The following is a 20,491-nucleotide window of genomic DNA, read 5'->3' on the forward strand; positions in this document are numbered from 1 at the left end:
ATAAGTTTATGATCAACCAGTTTTATTTTTTCAATCTAAAGCTTTTTACTTTTTTTTTGGGGGGAGAGTAAATTTATGATTCTTATTCATAAATATAAATTCTGCACTCTTAAATTATGAGAACTATAACATTATTCTAGGATGCTTCAAGAATTTGTGAATTTGAATATTTGTAGATTTGAAATTCACCTAAACTTATTGTGTTGTGGTTCTTGTGTCCTCTTGAGAACTTTACAATTCTTTTACATTCCTCATTTTTGCATTGCCAATCTGCCACACATCTCTGCTCTTTGTCCAATTTACATTTTACTTTGTGCCTTGTGCTCATAATACACATTTTATTTACACCCATTATGAATACAATTTTATCCCCTTTGTCTCCATTAACATTTTCACTGGCACACTGACACCAGCAGTGACAAGACTGGGCCACAATTTTCTCATGGCAGTTTGGGTAAGAAGTGGCCTGTGATAAATAGCACCACACACTACAGATGGCCTGGCCTGGGGTGTTAAGGAAGGCTCCACTGCACCGATACAGCTCACACACAAGAATATCAATGGAAATTACTGAAATTAAGAAGATTTAAGAAAGACTGCCTAATGTCCTGTTCTCATGTCACACCAAAGAACTAAACCTTCAAATTCCTTCACACTGATAGCAAAAGGCTGAGAGGAGCTACTGAGATTCAAGGGGAAAAGCTGAGTATTCAAGACTGAGAAGGAAAACTCCACACCACAACAGCAGACAGGATTGTGGTGATGACATGGGACAGGATCTGCCTCCCTGCCACCACCACACTTGCCACATCCATCTCACTTCATCCCCACTACCACTGCTCATTACTCTCAAATATGTCACCACCACAACCATCTCCCTCTCCATCACCATCATCACCACCACAACTACTCATCCCTCTCATGCATGTCACCACCTCAGTGACCATCACCATTACCATCTACACCACCACCACCACCACCATGCAATACTCATATAAGAAAGAAGTCTGTTAAAAATATATTTTATCTTAGGCCAGAGAAAAAATCAGTTTGTTATTTGGGTTCTACTTCTAACCTTCAATACAATGACTGAATCTTCATTTTCATATCAAAACCCTACAACCAAGAATCATCACAAAGCGGTTGTGATCTCCAGGAGTCACTACAGCTGTATGGGGTTAAGCATCTCCTGCACACTCTCAAGGTGGCACAGTTTGGGCACACATTTCACTGCCACTCTGCACACATCCACACAGTGAGTGTAGAATCAGAGCCAATACCAATCTAATCAACAATTCCACACATGATCAACCAAGGATCTTCCATGATAATATTGCCCACTTGGTCACTGCTGGACAAAGCTCAACCATATTTAAACAGATCAAATTCAATTATGAGAACCCCATGACATCATTGCTCAAAGCCTGATGATTGTGAGAAAAAAATAAGGTCCAATACTTTTTAACAGACCTCATACTATCACCACTATCACACCACACCACCACCAGCACAAGACAGCACTCCCAAAACAACACAACCACAAGCACATAACTCCTCTTCAATCACTACCACAAAAATCCAGATCCTTCCATTCCTTACTGAATCACAAAGACCAAGCAATCATCACCATCATCCCAACCACAACCATGGCTACCTCATATCACCACACAGTAAACCCCAACACTATACTTACACACTCTCTCTCTCTCTCTCTCTCTCTCTCTCTCTCTCTCTCTCTCTCTCTCTCTCTCTCTCTCTCTCTCTCTCTCTCTAACCTTTTCATCATGGGAGCCAAGGAGAGCATCCAGCCACTGGTACACTGGTGCCTCATCTGCCAGGAGCTGTGGGTCAAAGGCAGGGCCACAACACAACACTGAGCTGGCCGCCTGCACAGCACACAATTCAAATTCTGAGGGCTGCGCCACACTACCGCCACTGATGTTGTTGCCGCTGCGTCCTGTGTCTCCCACCTGTGAAATAATAAGAGGGAGGAAGGGAGAAGCAAGGGATGGAAGGGAGAAAGGTAGAAGGGAAGAAGGAAAAATGATGGATGATGAAAATTGTACATACAATATCAATGAGGTATATATATATCTATTAACACTGGATAATCATATTGGCAATACACAAACACTTACCTTGAAGCCAAAAGGAACACCAAAAATACCACTCCATGAGGTAAACAAATAAAAGAGAGACTTGCGTAGAGAGCGTGGCAACAAGGTCTGTCTCTGCTCCACTGGTGGGGAGAGACAGAACAGGAAGCATGACACCAGTGAAGTGGAAGGTAAAAAGGACAAACAGTAATATGCTAAGGGAACATCAATGCAAATATTATGTTATGTTATGCATCCCTACTAGTGTCTTATATAAACAAGGGTTGTTAATATGTATTCCTTGTATTTTTTGTTATACATCAGCACTATGGACTACATGCATTTCTAGCCTTCATTGCTGTTAATTGTGACACCTTGCCTTCCTTTTTAATCAATCAATCAGTCACTGTTGTTAAAACATTATTTCTTTCTTTATAAACACCCTCATCAGTTATTTTACCTCTACAATAACTGAAACCATGTAGTTTTGTAATCAGAAAAAGACTCAAATTTATTCTCACAATCTCTTTTCTCAAGCACTGCCACAAGTTTCTCCACAACACTGGGAAAGTTAAAAGATACCACGTGCAGCAGTGAGACGCCTGGAAGAGCCAGACAACTTACAGGAAAAAGTGGCGATGAGCTTGCGGACAAACTCGCAGAAGTGTGTCTTGATCTGCAGGAGGGTGTTGTCTTTGTCAGTCTCCCCCTCCAGGTACTGCCTCGCCCCCTCCACGTACTCCAAGTAACGCTTCCTCAGGGCCCCTGTGTCCCCCTCCAGCACCCTCTCACTGTGCGTGTGAGTGAGTTATATTAATTACCCTCCATTAGAAGTTTTGTAATAAAGCGTTAAGTAATTTTACACTCCGGTACAAAGACCTTTTCACTGTATTAGTATGACAGCAATTTTTCCCTTGATCTCAGTGGTAACAGTAAAATAAATAAATAAATAGATAAAAATAAAAAAAAGGTGACAGGAAGCTTTACCTGAGGGGGAAGGTGCCCTGCTCGGCAATCATCTGGAACAGTTTGACCAGGGTGAGGCGCAGCGCATCCCGCCGCCGCCGCCGCCGCATGTTCTCCTGCTTGCGGTCAATGCTCTCACGGATGTACGGGAAGATCTCCTCCATCAGGTCACTGCGGGTTCCTTGGGTCATCTCTCTCTCTCTCTCTCTCTCTCTCTCTCTCTCTCTCTCTCTCTCTCTCTCTCTCCATATCCTTTTCATCTTCTTCCCTTGCTTTCTCCTATTCCTTCATTCCCAATCTTCTTTGACAAACTTCAAAGCCAACCCTTCCTTCCTTCCCTCCCTCAGATCCTTCGCCTTTCCTTTCCTTCTTCAAGCACCAAAGTTCTCCCTTCCTTTCTTCCTGCAGATCCTTCTCCTCTACAAAACTCTTTCTTTTATTTATTTACCTAAAACTCTCAATTTGCCATACTCCCTTTCCAAAGCTATCAATTACACCTTCAACTATTAAATTCTTACACTCCTACATAACACTCACAACACCCTGCAGCACAACATTTATATTCACCTAAAAACTCTACAATAAACATTCACTGACATAATTCCAGGTTTCTCTCCCACTGCTACAATTACAAACATTCCCCCCACTGTCTTACAATTACTCCTCTCTTCTGAATACACTTACAAGCCTCCTCCACTTCCCTGTCCCCTTGATACCTTAAAGCAATATGGTTGATCTTCCCAAGAGCAAGAGTGACTGCCTCTCTCATGTCCGTGGCATCACAGCGCAGCAAGGGCACCAGCAGCTTGTACAGGCATGTGGGAGAGACTGAGTAGCCTGGGTAGGGGCGTTCTCCACCTCGATCTCCGCCCCCTCCTGCTCCACTGTCTGGTGATGATCTGGGTGAGGTGATGGGAGAATGATGAGAAACACAGACTGAGATGGACTGATACACCAACACAGGACTGAATGACAAATAAAGAGGGAAAGACAGGGAGGGACAAACAGTGGAAAGCATGTATATAATGAAACAAATACTTATAAAACAAACTAAAATCAGAAGATATAAATTAACAATGAAAATAAACACAAAATTAAATAACACCAACACAGGAGTGAATAAAAAAATAAAGTGGGAAAGAAAGGAAGACACAAATAAAGAGGAAAGCATGTGAACAACAAAAGAAATACTTATAAAACAAGACTAAAATCAGAATGGATAAATTAAAAATTAAACACAAAATTAAATCAAGAATCAAAATCACAAAATAAAAACAACATTCACAAATTACCACAGTAAAGCATCAAAAATAAATGAAAACTGAAAAGCAAAGACATTAACAAATACATAAATAAACAAATCATATATGCAGGTAAATCAATAACAAAAATTCACACAAAATAACACAGAATTTAAAAAATCACAACAGAAAACAACAAATATAGAAAAAAACTAAAATAAACCAACAAAAACAAAAGAAGCACTGAAAAGTAAATACATTAGCAAATACACAAGTTAACAATACACACATATATACCAATAATAATAATAAAATCAACTTCCATAAATTAAAAAGAAAAAATACATATACATACCAATAATAATAAAAAAAATGACAACTTCCATAAATCAAACAAAAAAAAACAAGAAAAAAAAGAAAAACAAACAAACAAAAAAAAAAATACATATTCACAACACAATAAAAATAATAAACAAAACAAAAAATCCTACAACATCCACAAACACCATCACCACCACCACCACCCACCCTAAGCTGATGTCTGGAGATGCGCAGCGCACAATGGGGGTCTTGGTGATGGCCGGCACAACTCTGCATGCCAACACCACATAGTTACGCCAGAGGTTCATGTAGACGTCACGCTCGCTGATGGGCTTTTTGACCTGCGTGGCGCTACGGAGCAGAGAAGCGCGGTTGTCGTTGGGAGGCCTGGCCGGGAGGAAGGAAGGAAGGCCCTTGTGTCTGTCGTCTGTCTGCTGAGGCGAAGTGTAGCGACATGCAAGGCAGCAGTGGGGGGGAGGGGGTGAGGCAGGGAGATAGGATAGCATAGGATAGAAGAGGAAAGGAGGGGAGAGGCAGGGAAGGAGTGGGGATGGGGAGGAAAGGAGAGGAGTGGAAAGGAGATGGGGGTGATAGGATAAGATAGAATACAAGAGGAGAGGAGAAGAGAAGAGAAGAGGGGAAGAGGAAAGAAGAGTGGGGGGAAGAGGAGAGGAAAGGAGAGGGGGGAAATCCAGAGAGGTTAACCGTATGAAAAGAGAACCAGGAGATGAGGGGAGAGGGAGGGAGGGAAAACCAGGAAAGGGAGAATGAGAAGAAGGAGGAAGGAGGAGAAGGAAGAAGGAGAGAAGAAGGAAGAAGAAGAAGAAGAAGGAAGAAGAAGGAGGAAGAAGAGACAATATGGATAACAGATAGGAGATAGAGGAACAGGAGGAGGAAGAGGCACAGGAAATAGACAATAGATGATCACCAATAGTCAATCAATCAAGGAAAAGAAGAGGAGCAAGACATGAGTAAAACTGACCATCAAGAAAAGGAGAAAGGCTATGAAATCAACATACACACACACACACATACAGGGAGGTGAGGAAGGAAAGGATACAGAACAGAGAAAACATCAATACAAAGCACGTACAAGGGTAGCAAACAGGGTACAAGGCAGCGGCAGCATACAATAATAGCAGATGTTTATGGCACATACATAGGAAGACAAACAGCATCAGATGAGTATATAATAAAAAAAAAAAGCTCAAAATATTAAGAAAAATTTTTTAAAAGGAGCAATTAAAGCAAATAAGAAAAAAATAATGAAAAAGAGATGGCAACGGCAGCACATCATGAGTATATAAAGATTAAAAGTAAAAGAAAAATTAACTAGCAATCAAAAAGCAGGTAGAGAGATGATGACAATAGCAAGGATACTTAAGCTTCAGTGAGGGGAGAGGGAGCTAATCAACTGGGGATCAAAAAGCAGATAGGCACTTGTCCTGTGTGACTCTGGTGGTGGTGTGACAAGTGGAGGGGTGAGGGGTGCTCTGTTATGTAGTACTGGTGTGGGCAGTGTGGGTGTTGTAGGGATAGCTAGACAGGTGGAGGAGGGACTAGGTGGGGTGGACTGGGTAACTGACAGTACTGTTAAATTAAACAGAATTGGATAGTGGTAAATAAATAAATTCTTATTCTATTTACACACTAAACTATATCTAACTGTCTACTTTCTGCACTGCATCTTTGGTTCTTCAGTAATAATAGTGATGGAAACACAACATTGCCCAGGGTGATGCAAAATGTTTATGTACAAGAAACATGGGCACATCCTACACTAAAGTTAGGAACATAAAGGTAGCTTGAATAAATTAAGCTTTATGGCCATGAGTGAGTGCCAGACTCAGGTGATGCAACACAACACAACACAAAAGAAGCTAAAACTAAAGGGAGTCAATGAGACAAACTCAGGAGCCACAACTCAAGGTAGTGAGTGTCTGCAGTCCTGAGGCAGAAACAAGTTAAGGTCTCACGTTGGGTCCACCAGGGAGTAGAGGGAGGTGGCGCGGGTGTACACGATGGGCCAGGCATGGCTCACGGCCTGGGGACAGTCAGTGAGCACTCGGCCAGGCACCACAAACCCACAGAGCACCAGCGCCCACACGTCCTCACTCACCAGGTGCTGCTGACTCACACTCTTCATGCCACTCTCCTCCACAAACCCTGAAGAGAGTGGAGATGGTAACCCTCTATGTAAGTGTAAAGAGAGAGAGAAAAAAGAGAACAGTAAACAGCCTAAAGAAAGTATAGTGTTGTTCAGAGATATCCCAAAAGCCCTGCAGGAGGTAGAGTGACACTGATCTATGTAAGTGTAGAGGGAAAAAAAGATAACAGTAAACACAACCTAAAGAAAGGGTATTGTTGCTCAGTGATATCCCATCCTGCCAACTACTAGCCCTACTACTACTACTACTACTACTACTACTACTACTACTATTATTATTACTACATATTTCATCATGATGTGGAAAGATACAAACCCCCTGTGGCAGGAGGTTCAAGGGCATGACACTCTCAGTACATTAAAGATCTGTGCTTCACATTGCTGTCAAATACATCAAAAAAGGAAGACTGTAATGACAAAGGCAACAACAACAGAGATGATGATCAGGGATGAGAAATATAATATCACTAGTCTTTATTTCACTTACATCAGCATAAGTACAAGTAAATAAAACAGTCAGCCACTTTGCTCCACTAACTTACCTCCAGTCCAGACAGAGGAGCTGCGGTCAGCCAGCCACTGGAGGTCAATGCTGGTGGTGGCGGCAATTGCTGACCTCTCTCCCGGGGGCAGCAAGGTCAGCACCCCCTCCACCACAATGCCACACCACCTGCACCACACACATAGGAGGAGTTAGAGGTCAAGAGTGGTAAGGACAGAGTGAGAGCGTTGTAAGTTTCACTGTTCACTTTTTATAAATGACATGGGAGCTTAATGGCTTAATGGTAGTGGTGGAGCATCTTCACTGTGTGTGTGTGTGTGTGTGTGTGTGTGTGTGTGTGTGTGTGTGTGTGTGTGTGTGTGTGTGTGTGTGTGTGTGTGTGTGTAGTTATTTGTGCACCTTATGGTGATTAAATAAACAAAAACTGTATGATATGATGTGTTTTGTTACTGTGTAAGTCACAATACAGTGCAATGAATCAAACCACATTTGGGGCGCCTCTGTACATGGTGACAACAATGAAGACAATAAGTGAGTGACAAAGACTTACTCATCCATGACATCAATGAGGGGCCGGTTGAGTGGATCCTCCTCACCCAGTGCCTTGGCCAGCATCTTCACCTCCCTCATGATGGCCACAGACACCCGCCGGGGAGCTTGGCGGCAGCTGCAAAGGAGCACCATGGAGAAGCCCTCTGCCAGGCGCAGCACGTCCGTGTGGTCCCCACGCTGTGGGGAAAACAACACATTCAAATTGTGATAATGAAGTTACAGTGACACATCAGAGGTTAAGTGGTACTGAGTAGGAAATGCATAGGTGATGATGCACAGGTGATAATGGATGATGCAATTGTAATATACATGTTTTTGTACTCAATGAAAACAACTAAGGTCCTTAGCAATGAGGGACCAGAATAAGGAATTACAGAACTATAAATTCAAAGCAAGAGTCATCAGCTACTCTTACTCTAAGGACTACCTGTATAAAAGTGGTATAAGAAAAACTTATCGTATCAGAATTACTTACAGATCACCAAAAAAAGAAAATAGTTAATCAAATGAGATGTAGAAAACTCTTTCCTCTGATGCACACACACTCACACACACACACACACACACACACACATAGCCATGGCCTCACCTGGTGTAGATGCAGATGATGGAGGTCTCCCACACCAGGGTCTCTCTTGGAGCTCCCTGACCCCGGCCCTGATCCACTTCCAGTCCCTGAAGTGTTGGTGAGGGCATTCTTCCAGGCCGTCAGCAGTTGTAGCAGCATCCTCACCCCATTGTCCAGGAGTTGTGTATAGCTGTCCCCAACCTCCTTCATCAAAAACTGGATAAAACCTGGAATTGAAAACTTATGGTCACTACCATACAATCACCATCACCATCTTACTTACCCCTTCTCCTCCTCCTCCTCTTATCACACACCCAAGAAATAGGTCAATCAACTGATCATTAAATGAATAAAAATTACCCTTTCTTGTCTTCAAGCTTCTATGTAGGCATTCTAGACCTCCTATTACATCATCCTCCTTCCATTTATCTTATTTTTTTCTTCTTTGACATGTGTATTTCCTCCCTCTTATTTCAGTACCATACTTGTCACAACCAGACAACCATCCACATACATAACATTCAAAATACAAAATACATCATACTGCTTAACGCACACCACCACCGTCACCAACACTCACCAAACAACACGTCATGTCGCCACTCTGGGAAATCCAGCACAAGGTTCTGGAGACTCTGGAAGGCCAAGTGGCGCAGCTCCTCATCCATGTGCACCGTGAGGCGGGCCAGCAGGTCAACCAGGTCACGGCCAGACATCCCATCGGGTATGAGTCTTGGCACAGCAGCAACACAAGTGCGGAAAAGGTCAATTTTGGGTTTGCGTTCCCCGGTGATCATCTCGTCGGGCTCCTTGTTGACGTTCTGAGTGTTGGTCATCATGAGGGGGCGGCCAAACTGGCTGTCCAGGGCCTTGAGGATATCATTGAAGGACTTACGCACCAGAGGATAGTAGGCGGAGATTCCAATGTTGCGTGCCATGTCCTCGGTGAGCATCTTGTTCAGGAAAGTTTTCTTGACCCTGAGTGTGTTCCCTGAAGGCAGCACCCCTACAGTGCGGGGCATTGGAGGATCACCTTCCTTCTGCTGGAGACTGTCAGCCACTACTAGGAAGGCACGTAGGCCAATGGACATGCGTTCTGGAGTGAGGATAATCTTGATTTGCCGCCCCACTGACAGGAGGTCGAACACAATCTCCCGCATGGCAAAGTCAAGCCGCTCCTGGGCAATGAACTGAATGATCTTCACAAAAATGTTGAGTGGTGTGTCCCTGGGAACAACAGCCTTGGAGCCTTTGGGGAAGAGGGAGTTAACGATGCTAGCCAACCGAGAGTGAGTGGCAGAGTTGCTCTCACACTTAATCCTGATCATGTACACCCACAGCAAGCGGTACAGTGACTCTGGAGACGGAAAGAGAAGCAATGCATAAGTTATAATGAGTCCAGCTTGCAAGCCACACAGGCAGGAATAAATGAAGAAGACTTGTATAAAGTGCCAACACTCACACAAAGGAATAGGCAAAAGACAGCATAGCACTATCCTGTGCCCAGACCATAGGACACTTACCTAGAGCTACACGAGACATCTTGGGATCCCGGTTCTTGAGGTGCTGGAGACACATAGCCAGAAAGTAGTGCCAGTTAGTGAGGAAAAATGCCTTCTGGGAGACACATAAGAGGCAGGTGACCAAGGGGAAAATAGCCAGTCTGTGCTTGTTCTTGGTAGCCATGTCTTGTGTGGTGGAATACAGCATCTCCACAAAGTACTTGAGACACGGAACATTGACTTCATTCTTCACAGCCTGCAGAACAAAGATGAGATGGAGAAATGTAAAGAAGAAAAATGACTGGGAAGAAACAGAACTTTGTAGTGGTAAACAGTAAGAAAATACAGGTGAAATATAATCCAGCAAGACAAGGAATGTCACTTAAACATAACTGTTCCTCTCCTCTTGCTTTTTTTTCCTGCTCACACACCCACACGTCTGAAACTCCTCCCATTCCCAAAGGCTGCACTCACTCACCGCTGCCACAGGTACCAAGATCTCCACAAAGAGGCCTGCCAGTGCATGCTTGATGTCCTTGTCCCGCACCTCCAGGAAATACTGAGCACACTCCTGCATGAACTGGAAGGAAGCCTCAAACTCCTCTATTGGCACCATCTGTTGGGAGGAAGCAGAAGGTTCTTTTATCTTTAAAAAGAAAACTGAAGGAAAAATGGAAGAGACAAAAGATGTGGATAGAATTTCAAAAAGAAAAGAAAAAGAAAAGAAAGAGGAAGAATGAAGGCACTAAAAGCACAAAAAAAATATAATGGAAAACAAAGAATTCAAGCACACACAAAATACCAAAGACACTTAGCAATTTATTAAAGGTGACAGTAAGATAAAAAGAAATGAAAATAATATTCATTACAAAACATTTACATATTTCAAAGTTCCTCGCAGTGACATGATAACGTGAGGTAAGGGATAGAGACACACAGCCGCAACCCACCTTGACACGGAAGAATTTCATGCCCATCAGCAGGGACATGATGCTTTGTGTGGTGACCGTCGACTGTTCCCTCGCCCGCAGCTCCTTCAGCTCAGCCATGAACCTCCGACGCACCGACTGGAAGCGTGACTGTGCCAGGACCCCCACCACCTCAGCATACAGATCAGCAATGGTGTTGATGTTTTCTCCATTAGGGTTGTTCTGAACTCTGTTCGTGGAAGGGATGGATGAGGATGAGTGTAGAGGTAACAGTGCCAGAAATTGTGTATATAGTGTAGGTAATATCTCTCTCTCTCTCTCTCTCTCTCTTACATGCACTTATAATTTATGATTTACCATTTCACCACACATACACACATACAACAAAGTACACCTTCCTCCACAGAAATACATATGGAATAGTTTGAAGTGTCAATGAACTGAAGAAAAGACTGGACAAATACTGATACAGAAACAAAAAAAAAACAAAGTTCACATCCTGTATAACAATTGCATCCCTGTCATCATCACCCGACAAAACAATCTCCCTCACCCCTCTCGGTACTTGAAGTGCTTGAAGGCGACGTCCTCAATGTGCTTCACCAAGTCATCATGGCCTGGGTGAACAGCAAGTTGTCTCAGGACCTCAATCAGAACCAGGCAGAAGATGAACTCCACTGCCAGGTCCCTCCTCTCCTGCACCGTCTCACGCTCCACACTCCATCCTGTCTCACCCCTGTACGGACAAGAGAGAGAAGCAATGTCACACTGAGTTGGGTTGAGAGGGATGAGAAGGAAGAATCAGGGGAAATTAATCATCAGGTTTTGAAGTTAGTAAACTTTCCAACACAAGGAATAAGAAGGAAAGGGCTGAATGCAAAACTAAAACAATATAAAGGAAAACACAGAAGATAAAAACAATGATCACTCAACTACAAAAGACACATTATGCATGCACACACTCACCCTTTGCCCTTGCTGGGGTCATGGCGGTAGCGAGCATCTGTGGCACCCCATTCCACCCCCTGGCGGTCATACCAGGCAAAGAGTGTGTGCAGCAGGGAGGGAAGACAATGCTCCGCCACACAGCCAAATGCAAGCAGCAACTGGTCAAAGGTGGGATCCTCACCGCGCTGAAGACTCTTGGACAAGCTACGTTCCTGTGGTGGTGGTGGGTGGTAACAATTGTGATGCCAGAGGGAACAATGATGAATTAAAACACAAACATGGGAAAAAATATACACATCTCTTCTTTTCCTTCATCATACTTGTTGAATGGCAATTTCCAAGTAAGTTATTTGTAAATCAAATATCATCAATTTGAGTCAAATGCAGATTTAGAATGTTTAAGTTCAATGGATCTTCAATATTTTTGCATTTTTTATTCACAAACATTAATTCAACACATACAAATCAAAGTACAGGACTCAGTATATAATTTTTAACTGTAAATTTGTAAACTCAGAATAAAAAACAAGAAGTAAGAGAGAGAATACATGAAAATATATGAAAGTAACATATCATCTTGTCTGTCCACCTCCCTATCACTCCACAACCACTCTACCTACCAGCGGCTCCAACATGACACACTCAATCTTCCGTTCAGCCATCACAGTGAACTCGGCAAACAGCGTGCGCATCACAAACTCCCCCGGCCGCAGGTCTGTGTCGATGTGGACGGTGGCCGGGAACTGTGCCCGCTCCTTGTGAGCACCCCAGGGGAGGAGTGTGGAGGCACCACCACCCACTCCACCACCAGTGCCTCCTGCCTGGCCTGTCCCACTGCCACTGCTGCCACCACTGATCCCACTACTGCCACTGCTGCTGCCACCCACACTGCTGCCACTTCCACCACTGACACTCTCCCCACCAGCCTCTGTTAGGAGCACAATGGTGAGGAACAACAGTGAGGCACAGCAGTGTGGATGATGACAAACACAAGGGTAATGGTAATACACAACAGCTTCTGCAGTGGCTCATATATATCAACTGGGGAACTGCTAGTGCATGTAAGTATTTATGACTGCAAAATATCACTTAACACAACATCTTTTCTTAGATAATATATAGGTACAGTACTGCTCAGACATCAATTAACCTGTCAAACTCACTTCTGTATCCATTATTTTTTTTTTAATATTAAACCCTCTGATCAGCTGACTATTCCGTTAGAAAATCTATTGAAGAATCTAAACTAAAGAAAAAGGCTAAGCATAATACAAGTATGGCAAGTTCTTCCAATCTTGACCATGACCATAAAAAATGACAATTTGTTAATTTTTAACATGATGGAAGATGAACGTGCTTTCTTATTGTTCTTTGCCTTGATAATCCCTACTGGGGTCGGCCACTCTTATATGTTATCACCAATATCTTCTGTCTTATATATCCTCCTCCTCCAGGCTTTTGTGCTTTCTGTCATACATGAACTGATCCCCTTGACTCAGTCACCTCAATGACTCACCGTGGCTGGCTGAGAGGGAGCGGTCTGTGGTGGGGTCCGTCGCCGGGTCAAGAGTGAGTGCTGGTGTGGCCTCATTCTCATCATCGCTGGGGATCTCTATCAACTCATCCTGGCCAGCCTCCCGACCATCACCCGGCCCACGCTCTCCCACCTCTTCTCCATCTGTCAAGGAAAGATGTATGATGGGATAAATAGGTAAGCTGTTGCTTACCTATTTATATGTGTGTGTGTGTGTGTGTGTGTGTGTGTGTGTGTGTGTGTGTGTGTTTTTTGTGTGTCTTCTTTCACTAATCAAGCTTGCAACAAAAGATCATTGACATTTCCTCTCTCTCTCTCTCTCTCTCTCTCTCTCTCTCTCTCTCTCTCTCTCTCTCTCTCTCTCTCTCTCTCTCTCTCTCTTTTCTCTCTTGAACTGTTTCTCTTGCTATTTTGCTCCTCCACTACTCAACAACAAAATAGAGGAAACACTAAGAAACACAGAAAGAAGACAACCAAAAAAAAGTTTAAGGCACAACATACCTACTGTCGGAACCTGAAAATACTAAGCACGATAAAGAATAGGCACCCCTTTTACACACCCATCTAATATCACCACATTCAATCACGTCATTGCACATTCCCTCTCATTACCTTTGGAGATGTTCTGCACCGTATCGCTTGAGTTGACTATACGATAAACAGCCGTTGTCATCTTGCGTATGGGTGTGGTGGCAACATGGTAGGTCTGGCGAAACATCTTGGTGTGTGTGTGTGTGTGTGTGTAAGTGTGACAGTGAATAAGGTGCAGATTAACAGTAAGGAATGTGGGATAAGTGTGGCAGAGGAATGAGTGGAATGACGTATGTGATGACTGTGGTTATGGCATCAAGGTAAGTGGAGTGTTAGTGGAATGGAGTAGGTATAATGAACAATTCTGGCAGAAGTGAGTGGAGTGTGTCAGCAGTATGAGTTAAAAAATCAATGGTAGTTAATAGGATGTGAGGAATTACAAAACATGATGTGAGTGAAGTGGGCACATAAAAATAGTTTGGATAATTGGATAAGAATGAAAAGAAATGAGGTGCTGTGAGCGTGTGGAGAGTAAAGTCTTATGGATAGCAGGGTAAAGGAGTGAGGCAGTGTGTGGAGTCAGAGTAGAAAGCACTATAGATGGCAGGGTAAGGAGTGTGCAGTGCAGTGCGTGCAGTGAGTGCAGTGTGGGTGTGTTGGGGAGGGTGTAACAAGTGCCACAAGACGATGTGTGTGTGTGTGTGTGTATCATCTATGCTTGTAAGTATTTAGATAAAGTTCCTGATGTAGAGTCTGAACCAATTGCCAGTAATACATTCAAGTCTTCACATTTCCATTATTCATTCTTGCATCACCTCTTGCAGTGTGATACAGACTCACAGGCACACACAAACACACACACTCACACACACACACGCACACACTGTCTATCCAAATGTGACAGGAGCACATGATCCATTCTTCACAATCAAATACCCAACTGTGGCATTACGTAAGTCACAACACACTACACACATACACAGGTTCAGCAGCGTCACAATACCAGTGTCACATCCACTAACATACTGCACATTCCAATAATTGCATCATACAGACACCCTTTTCTTTCACACGAGGAATGGCCGGAGGTGTCACATGTTCGTAAGTCACAATTATGAATGTGAGTGTAAGCATGAACACAGCACTGTTAACTATGTGAGGCTGACACTCCGACTACCCCAACTCCAAGCAGCCAGTGTGATAACCAGCAGCTCTTATCTGTCCTTATCATGTGCTATCCTACTGCCAGGCACCTCTGCTGATTAGAGAGAGAGAGAGAGAGAGAGAGAGAGAGAGAGAGAGAGAGAGAGAGAGAGAGAGAGAGAGAGAGAGAGAGAGAGAGAGAGAGAGAGAGAGAGAGAGAGAGAGAGAGAGAGAGAGAGAGAGAGAGAGAGAGAGAGAGAGAGAGAGAGAGAGAGAGAGAGAGAGAGAGAGAGAGTAAACAAAACTAAGATAACCTGATACCACCATTAATTAAACACCATGAAAACAAAGGAAGGCAGGAAGTTACAGAAAAAAACCTGAATTAAGGGAAGATTACAAACAGGATGTTGAGAGAGAGAGAGAGAGAGAGAGAGAGAGAGAGAGAGAGAGAGAGAGAGAGAGAGAGAGAGAGAGAGAGAGAGAGAGAGAGAGAGAGAGAGAGAGAGAGAGAGAGAGAGAGAGAGCTAAGAAGTACCAATATTTGCAGGAAAATATATGTGTGTGTGTGTGTGTGTGTGTGTGTGTGTGTGGTGTGTGTGTGTGTGTGTGTGTGTGTGTGTGTGTGTGTGTGTGTGTGTGTGTGTGTGTGTGTGTGTGTGTGTGTGTGTGTGTGTGTGTGTGTGTGTGTGTACGATTTCAACAATTCAATACACAAAGACACAAAGAGCTGAAATTCACAATACATTAAACCTGAATCTGGCACAAATGTTCTCCGAGAGGCTGACAGGACACCACCATCTCCCTATCAACTTGAGAACTACTGAGCATCTCCAATAAATAACACTCATCACATCAACTCGCAGAACGAAAGCCGATAAGCAACAAGTAAGCCTCAGAGCTGAAATAAATTACACAAAAAGAACCACAACAGAATGCAAGCGCCACCAAGTGATTAATCAACGTAGCACTGTGGTCATGACTCAACTTCCACCTATTGATGGTTTGAAAGCAACACTGCTGCTTGAAACTCAGAGCAAAAGAAGTGAGTCGAGATTTCGTTCCAGGCTCATGTTCCTTTAATAGCTTCCTACTCTCAATAGCATCACAAAGGAAGATAAGGATACAGGCAAGATATGGAGAGAGAGAAATCTGATGTCATCGCAAATAATTCAAAGTGACTCATGACCTCTTTCCAAGCAAATATTCCTTTAATAACTACTTCATACTCTCAACAGCATCACAAAGGAAGATAAAGATACAGGTAAGATACGGAAAGGGACAACTCTGACGTCTTTGGCAATAATACTGTGCATCAAACTCTGAGGCACTGTAAAGAGAGATACAGATGTAGAAACCTAAAATGAAATGGACCTTGATATCTTCATTATATGGCATGAAAAGTAACCATAAGATACCATAATGGCGTGGCATGAATGGGGTCACAAATACCACTAACAAAGCATACAGATGGCCACAAGGATAACACAACTGCAAAGCCCCCCAAATAATGTCTTAATGTAAGGGTACAGGAGTCAATGAAGCAGCAAATTACTGATGGGAGTTTACTGATGCCATGACTATAAGCACCACAAGTCCACAGGGTAGCAGAGCCTCAGTTTTCAGTCTACCTTGTTTGTTGGAAGTGAGTCGGTCAAGGAGGAGCTTCTTAAAGACGGCCACACCAGGCGCTACAATCCTGCGGCCGATGCTAGGAGAGAGAATAGGGGAGGAGCCCTCAGCCCCACTGGAGTGCAAGGAGGGAGAGGAGGAGCCGTGGGAGGTGAGAGAGGAGTGGTCATCCTTTGATCGCTGGTTACTGCCTCTTCAAAGGATCCAGGCAGCATGCAACAACCCGCCATGCACTGTCACTTGACAAGTCACTTCATATATTACATTTGTTATCCAACACAACCTCTACATATCACACATCAGTACTCAACACTACTTAATATAACATTATTTACTTTAATTAACACAGCTTAATACTGCATACTGAATACAGCTATACTGATTACAGCCAGCATCATTCATTGTACTCCTATAACTACTGAGGTCTAACACAGCTCTCAAATATTGTTATTAACCATTACTTAATGCAGTCTTATACAATACAACCAACTGTTCTTATTCTGCAAATCCAATCATGAAATAACTGTAACTCACAAAAGTATTACCATTCTTTTCCACAGGTGACTAATAAACAAAAATACCAAACAGGCAACAAGACATAAGACACAACTAAATGCTCAACTGAATACAAGCAAACAAACAACAAACCTTGCACACTAATACTGAAATCACTCCTTGCAACATAATTACTTGACTTCATACACAAATATTTCACCCACTCATATCACCTCATGGATACCTGATAAACTAACATTCCAACAGCACTTCCCATCATTACAATATATTACTGTAACTATCACTTGATAAAACTACAAATACTCCTCCAATAATATCCATTCTATTAGTGTTCAGCTGCCCTTCATCCATCCACACCCATCAACACTGCTGAATGCCTCCCTACCCCCTCACTTCACCTCACACCCACCAATCTTTTCTCTCCTACACACATTCAATTAACACAAAGCATCTCCACTCACCATTTACAACACTTCTCTGGCTCATCTTTCCAGACACCCTCTTACTGACTACTCAACAACCCAGCCATCTATTCTTACAGCCGCTCCCTTCCTCACAACCCACCCCCACTCCCACCCACACCTGCCCACCAAGCCACACACACCCACACAGCCGCACCTGCTGGGACTCTGTGGAGGGTTGTGGAGAGTGAGTTCAATGGTTTGTGTAGTTCCCACGTGGAGACGATATGTGTAGAGGGAAACCGTGTCCTCTCCACCTCCTGGTGTACTGTTGGCGGAATTGTTGTTATTGTTGTTGCTGTTGTTGTTGCCGCTGTTGGCGCGTGTGATGACGAGCGGACGGCGGAGGTTGGATGGAAGAGTCTTGGTGCGCTTCATGGTGATGGATCAGGAGGTGAGTCAAAGCTTTCATCAATTCCTTACTAATTCTTAAAGGGGAGCATCCTCATGTGTTTTATAGCAGCATTGGCTTCATACTGTTTAAATTTCTCTGTCAGTCCTTTACTAACGCTGTCTCATCTCCACAGCATAGAGTATTTCACAGTTCTTACAGTGGAAATTTACGTACATGATTAGCGACACAAGTACAGATCTTGATATAATAGTGCTGGTGAAGGAGCTGGTGTCTTTTTCTCACTTATATGTCCTTCCAGTTTCCACTCCCATTTATTTCTAATTTTAATGTTTCAGTATTCCTGTTTCCCTCCTTTGCTGGGTTTCAGGGGATTCAGGGATGACTTTGTGCTCCTACATCCTTGGTGCTTCAGAGAGTCACTTGAGGGAAGATGCACACAAGGTATCAGCGTCTTCATCTAGTTGTGGTATTCTCAAGTGAGGCAATGCTGACACTATCTTCCACTTCACCCCTATATTTTCTAATGGAACACAATTTTACTCATACAGGTTTACAATCTAAAAATAACTTAAAAGAACAGACTTTGATTCACATATAGAAAAAAAAGTTGCTTCAATCAATCCTCTCTTAAATGAAAACTTTATATGTGACATTCTTTTATTTCCAACTATTGTGTTTGAGAATGAGAATCTTTACTACTGATGACAACACAAGCACTTCCCTTAACAAATGGTCATCATTACCCCTTTCTCTGCTCTTTGCCTCATCTTTCCTCAGTCACTAACTACTCAGAGATGTTTTCTCTTGTTCTAGAGACACCTCCAAATATTAAATGGACTAGAAATTGCAAAATCTATTTTTTCATCCCCTTCTTTCTTGTATGTATTTAAAAAGATTTCATACATATTTCTTAGCACTGTTAATCATTGCTTATTGCACTGAAAGGGTTAATCAATAAGTGAATCATGCTTGCCTACCTTCAATATGCAACAACGCTTGCAAAACCTCAAGAGTGTAGCCAAGCACTCGTGTCACAAAACTCTGATCTTGACCCTCCGACCACGCCATGTGCCAAAGCCAACAAAGACATGCCATGAAGAGAGCACCTTTACTGCACCTGCACCACACCTGCACACACACACGTGCACACACACACACACAATCACACACAAGCCGAGGGGACAGCAGCCATCCCCAAGGCTGGCTGCAGAGTGACTGACTAGATGACACACTTCAAGCCATTCACTCCTCTGTTTACATGGTGGGCTGAGAGGAGGGGAGGAGGAGGAGGAGGAGAAGGGGAAAAGAGAAGAAGGAGGAGGTTGAGAAGGGGAAGTGGAGAGAAGGAGGGGGAGAAAAGGAAGGGAAGGGAAAAGAGGAGAAAGAAGAAAAACGAACAGGAAGAGGAGGAAGATGATTATCTTGTTATGAAAAAAAAAAAAAAAAAGGGGGGAAGGTAAAAGAGTGGAGGAAAAAAAAGTATGAGGGGAGAGAACAGAACATGAGGTTGTGATGGAAAGGGGTGAGCTTTGCATGAGTAGGGGTGAGTGAGGAGGTGGTTGTGAGAGCAGAGGGTGGAGAGGGGGGAGCAAGAGGTGAGGCTCAACCTACATCCTATATTAGGTTAGTGCAATCCACTTAGAGGAGTGCTGTTGTTGCTCTGTTGTTGTGTGGCACTGGACTGTCCTATGTGTCATCAGTCTTGCCTTCTCATGTACTACTCACTAATATTAATGATACATAACTCTGTGGCTTTAATTAATGTGAAGTCTAAAAATAACTGCAATTCTTCAAGTCTACTAATGAGGTACAGAAGGGTTTGTGAGAGAGCAGAAAGGGAAGGAGAGAAGACAGGAATGCTGTAGGAAGAGGAAATTATTATAGTCAAGTTTAGAAATTAATGTAACAATATTAGACAAAAAAAAAAAAGAATGACAGAATGTTATGTAAAAGAGAAGGAAAGGGAAGGAGAGCAGGAGGAAGCATGGCAGGATGGGGAGATGGGGAGGAGGAGGAGGGAGGATGAGAGGCAAATGAAGGGAAGCCTTCTAAGTTAAATATTCACGGCCACACCTTTCCTTCCCTCCTGTTGGTGCAGTTCCTAACCTCTCCTGACCTTGTGTGTGGATGGGTCAGTGCTGACCACACTCAGTCATGACACAGATTTACCTAAAGAAGTGCAAGGTCATATACTTATTTACATAACTGTTGGTATTTGTTGATGTTAATAAAATAAGCATCTGTAGAGTGGAGAGATCAACAGGAAGGGAAGCCATTAAGATGTGGCAAGAAAGGAATGCTATAAAAAGTGAGAGCTGATGGAGCAACAAAGGAAATACCTTTACAGTTGTAAACAAACAAAATGCTAAACAAACCAAAAACAAAAAAAATTATGAGTCCTCAGGGAAATCACAAACCCAATTTTAGGCACTTTAAATCAGAGGAGAGATTTCCATTTTCTATTATAATTCTTTCTCAATTTCTAACCAAACAAAATGCTGTAAAATATAAGGAGAAATCCCAACCAAAG

General features: G+C 43.1%; 1 protein-coding gene across 1 annotated transcript in view; it reads right to left on the reverse strand.

The window, feature by feature from the left end:
• The window catches only part of LOC135115647 (protein furry-like), a 99,106-nt gene extending 81,118 nt beyond the window's left edge, over nt 1-17,988 (reverse strand). Inside the window, exons 1-20 of the mRNA XM_064032570.1 lie at nt 17,764-17,988; nt 16,629-16,822; nt 13,309-13,470; nt 12,413-12,720; nt 11,811-12,004; nt 11,398-11,580; nt 10,866-11,073; nt 10,394-10,531; nt 9,937-10,171; nt 8,994-9,770; nt 8,435-8,640; nt 7,844-8,022; nt 7,334-7,461; nt 6,601-6,790; nt 4,832-5,011; nt 3,779-3,961; nt 3,084-3,233; nt 2,721-2,887; nt 2,139-2,239; nt 1,776-1,970 (exon numbers count right to left, since the gene is read on the reverse strand). Coding sequence (XP_063888640.1) covers nt 1,776-1,970; nt 2,139-2,239; nt 2,721-2,887; nt 3,084-3,233; nt 3,779-3,961; nt 4,832-5,011; nt 6,601-6,790; nt 7,334-7,461; nt 7,844-8,022; nt 8,435-8,640; nt 8,994-9,770; nt 9,937-10,171; nt 10,394-10,531; nt 10,866-11,073; nt 11,398-11,580; nt 11,811-12,004; nt 12,413-12,720; nt 13,309-13,470; nt 16,629-16,822; nt 17,764-17,984 — 4,299 coding nt within the window. The 5' untranslated portion in view covers nt 17,985-17,988. The remainder of the gene's footprint in view (nt 1-1,775; nt 1,971-2,138; nt 2,240-2,720; nt 2,888-3,083; nt 3,234-3,778; nt 3,962-4,831; nt 5,012-6,600; nt 6,791-7,333; nt 7,462-7,843; nt 8,023-8,434; nt 8,641-8,993; nt 9,771-9,936; nt 10,172-10,393; nt 10,532-10,865; nt 11,074-11,397; nt 11,581-11,810; nt 12,005-12,412; nt 12,721-13,308; nt 13,471-16,628; nt 16,823-17,763) is intronic.
• Between the last annotated feature and the right edge of the window lie 2,503 nt (nt 17,989-20,491).

Source organism: Scylla paramamosain, chromosome 29 (genome assembly GCF_035594125.1).
Source record: "Scylla paramamosain isolate STU-SP2022 chromosome 29, ASM3559412v1, whole genome shotgun sequence".
Classification (NCBI taxonomy): Eukaryota; Metazoa; Arthropoda; class Malacostraca; order Decapoda; family Portunidae; genus Scylla; species Scylla paramamosain.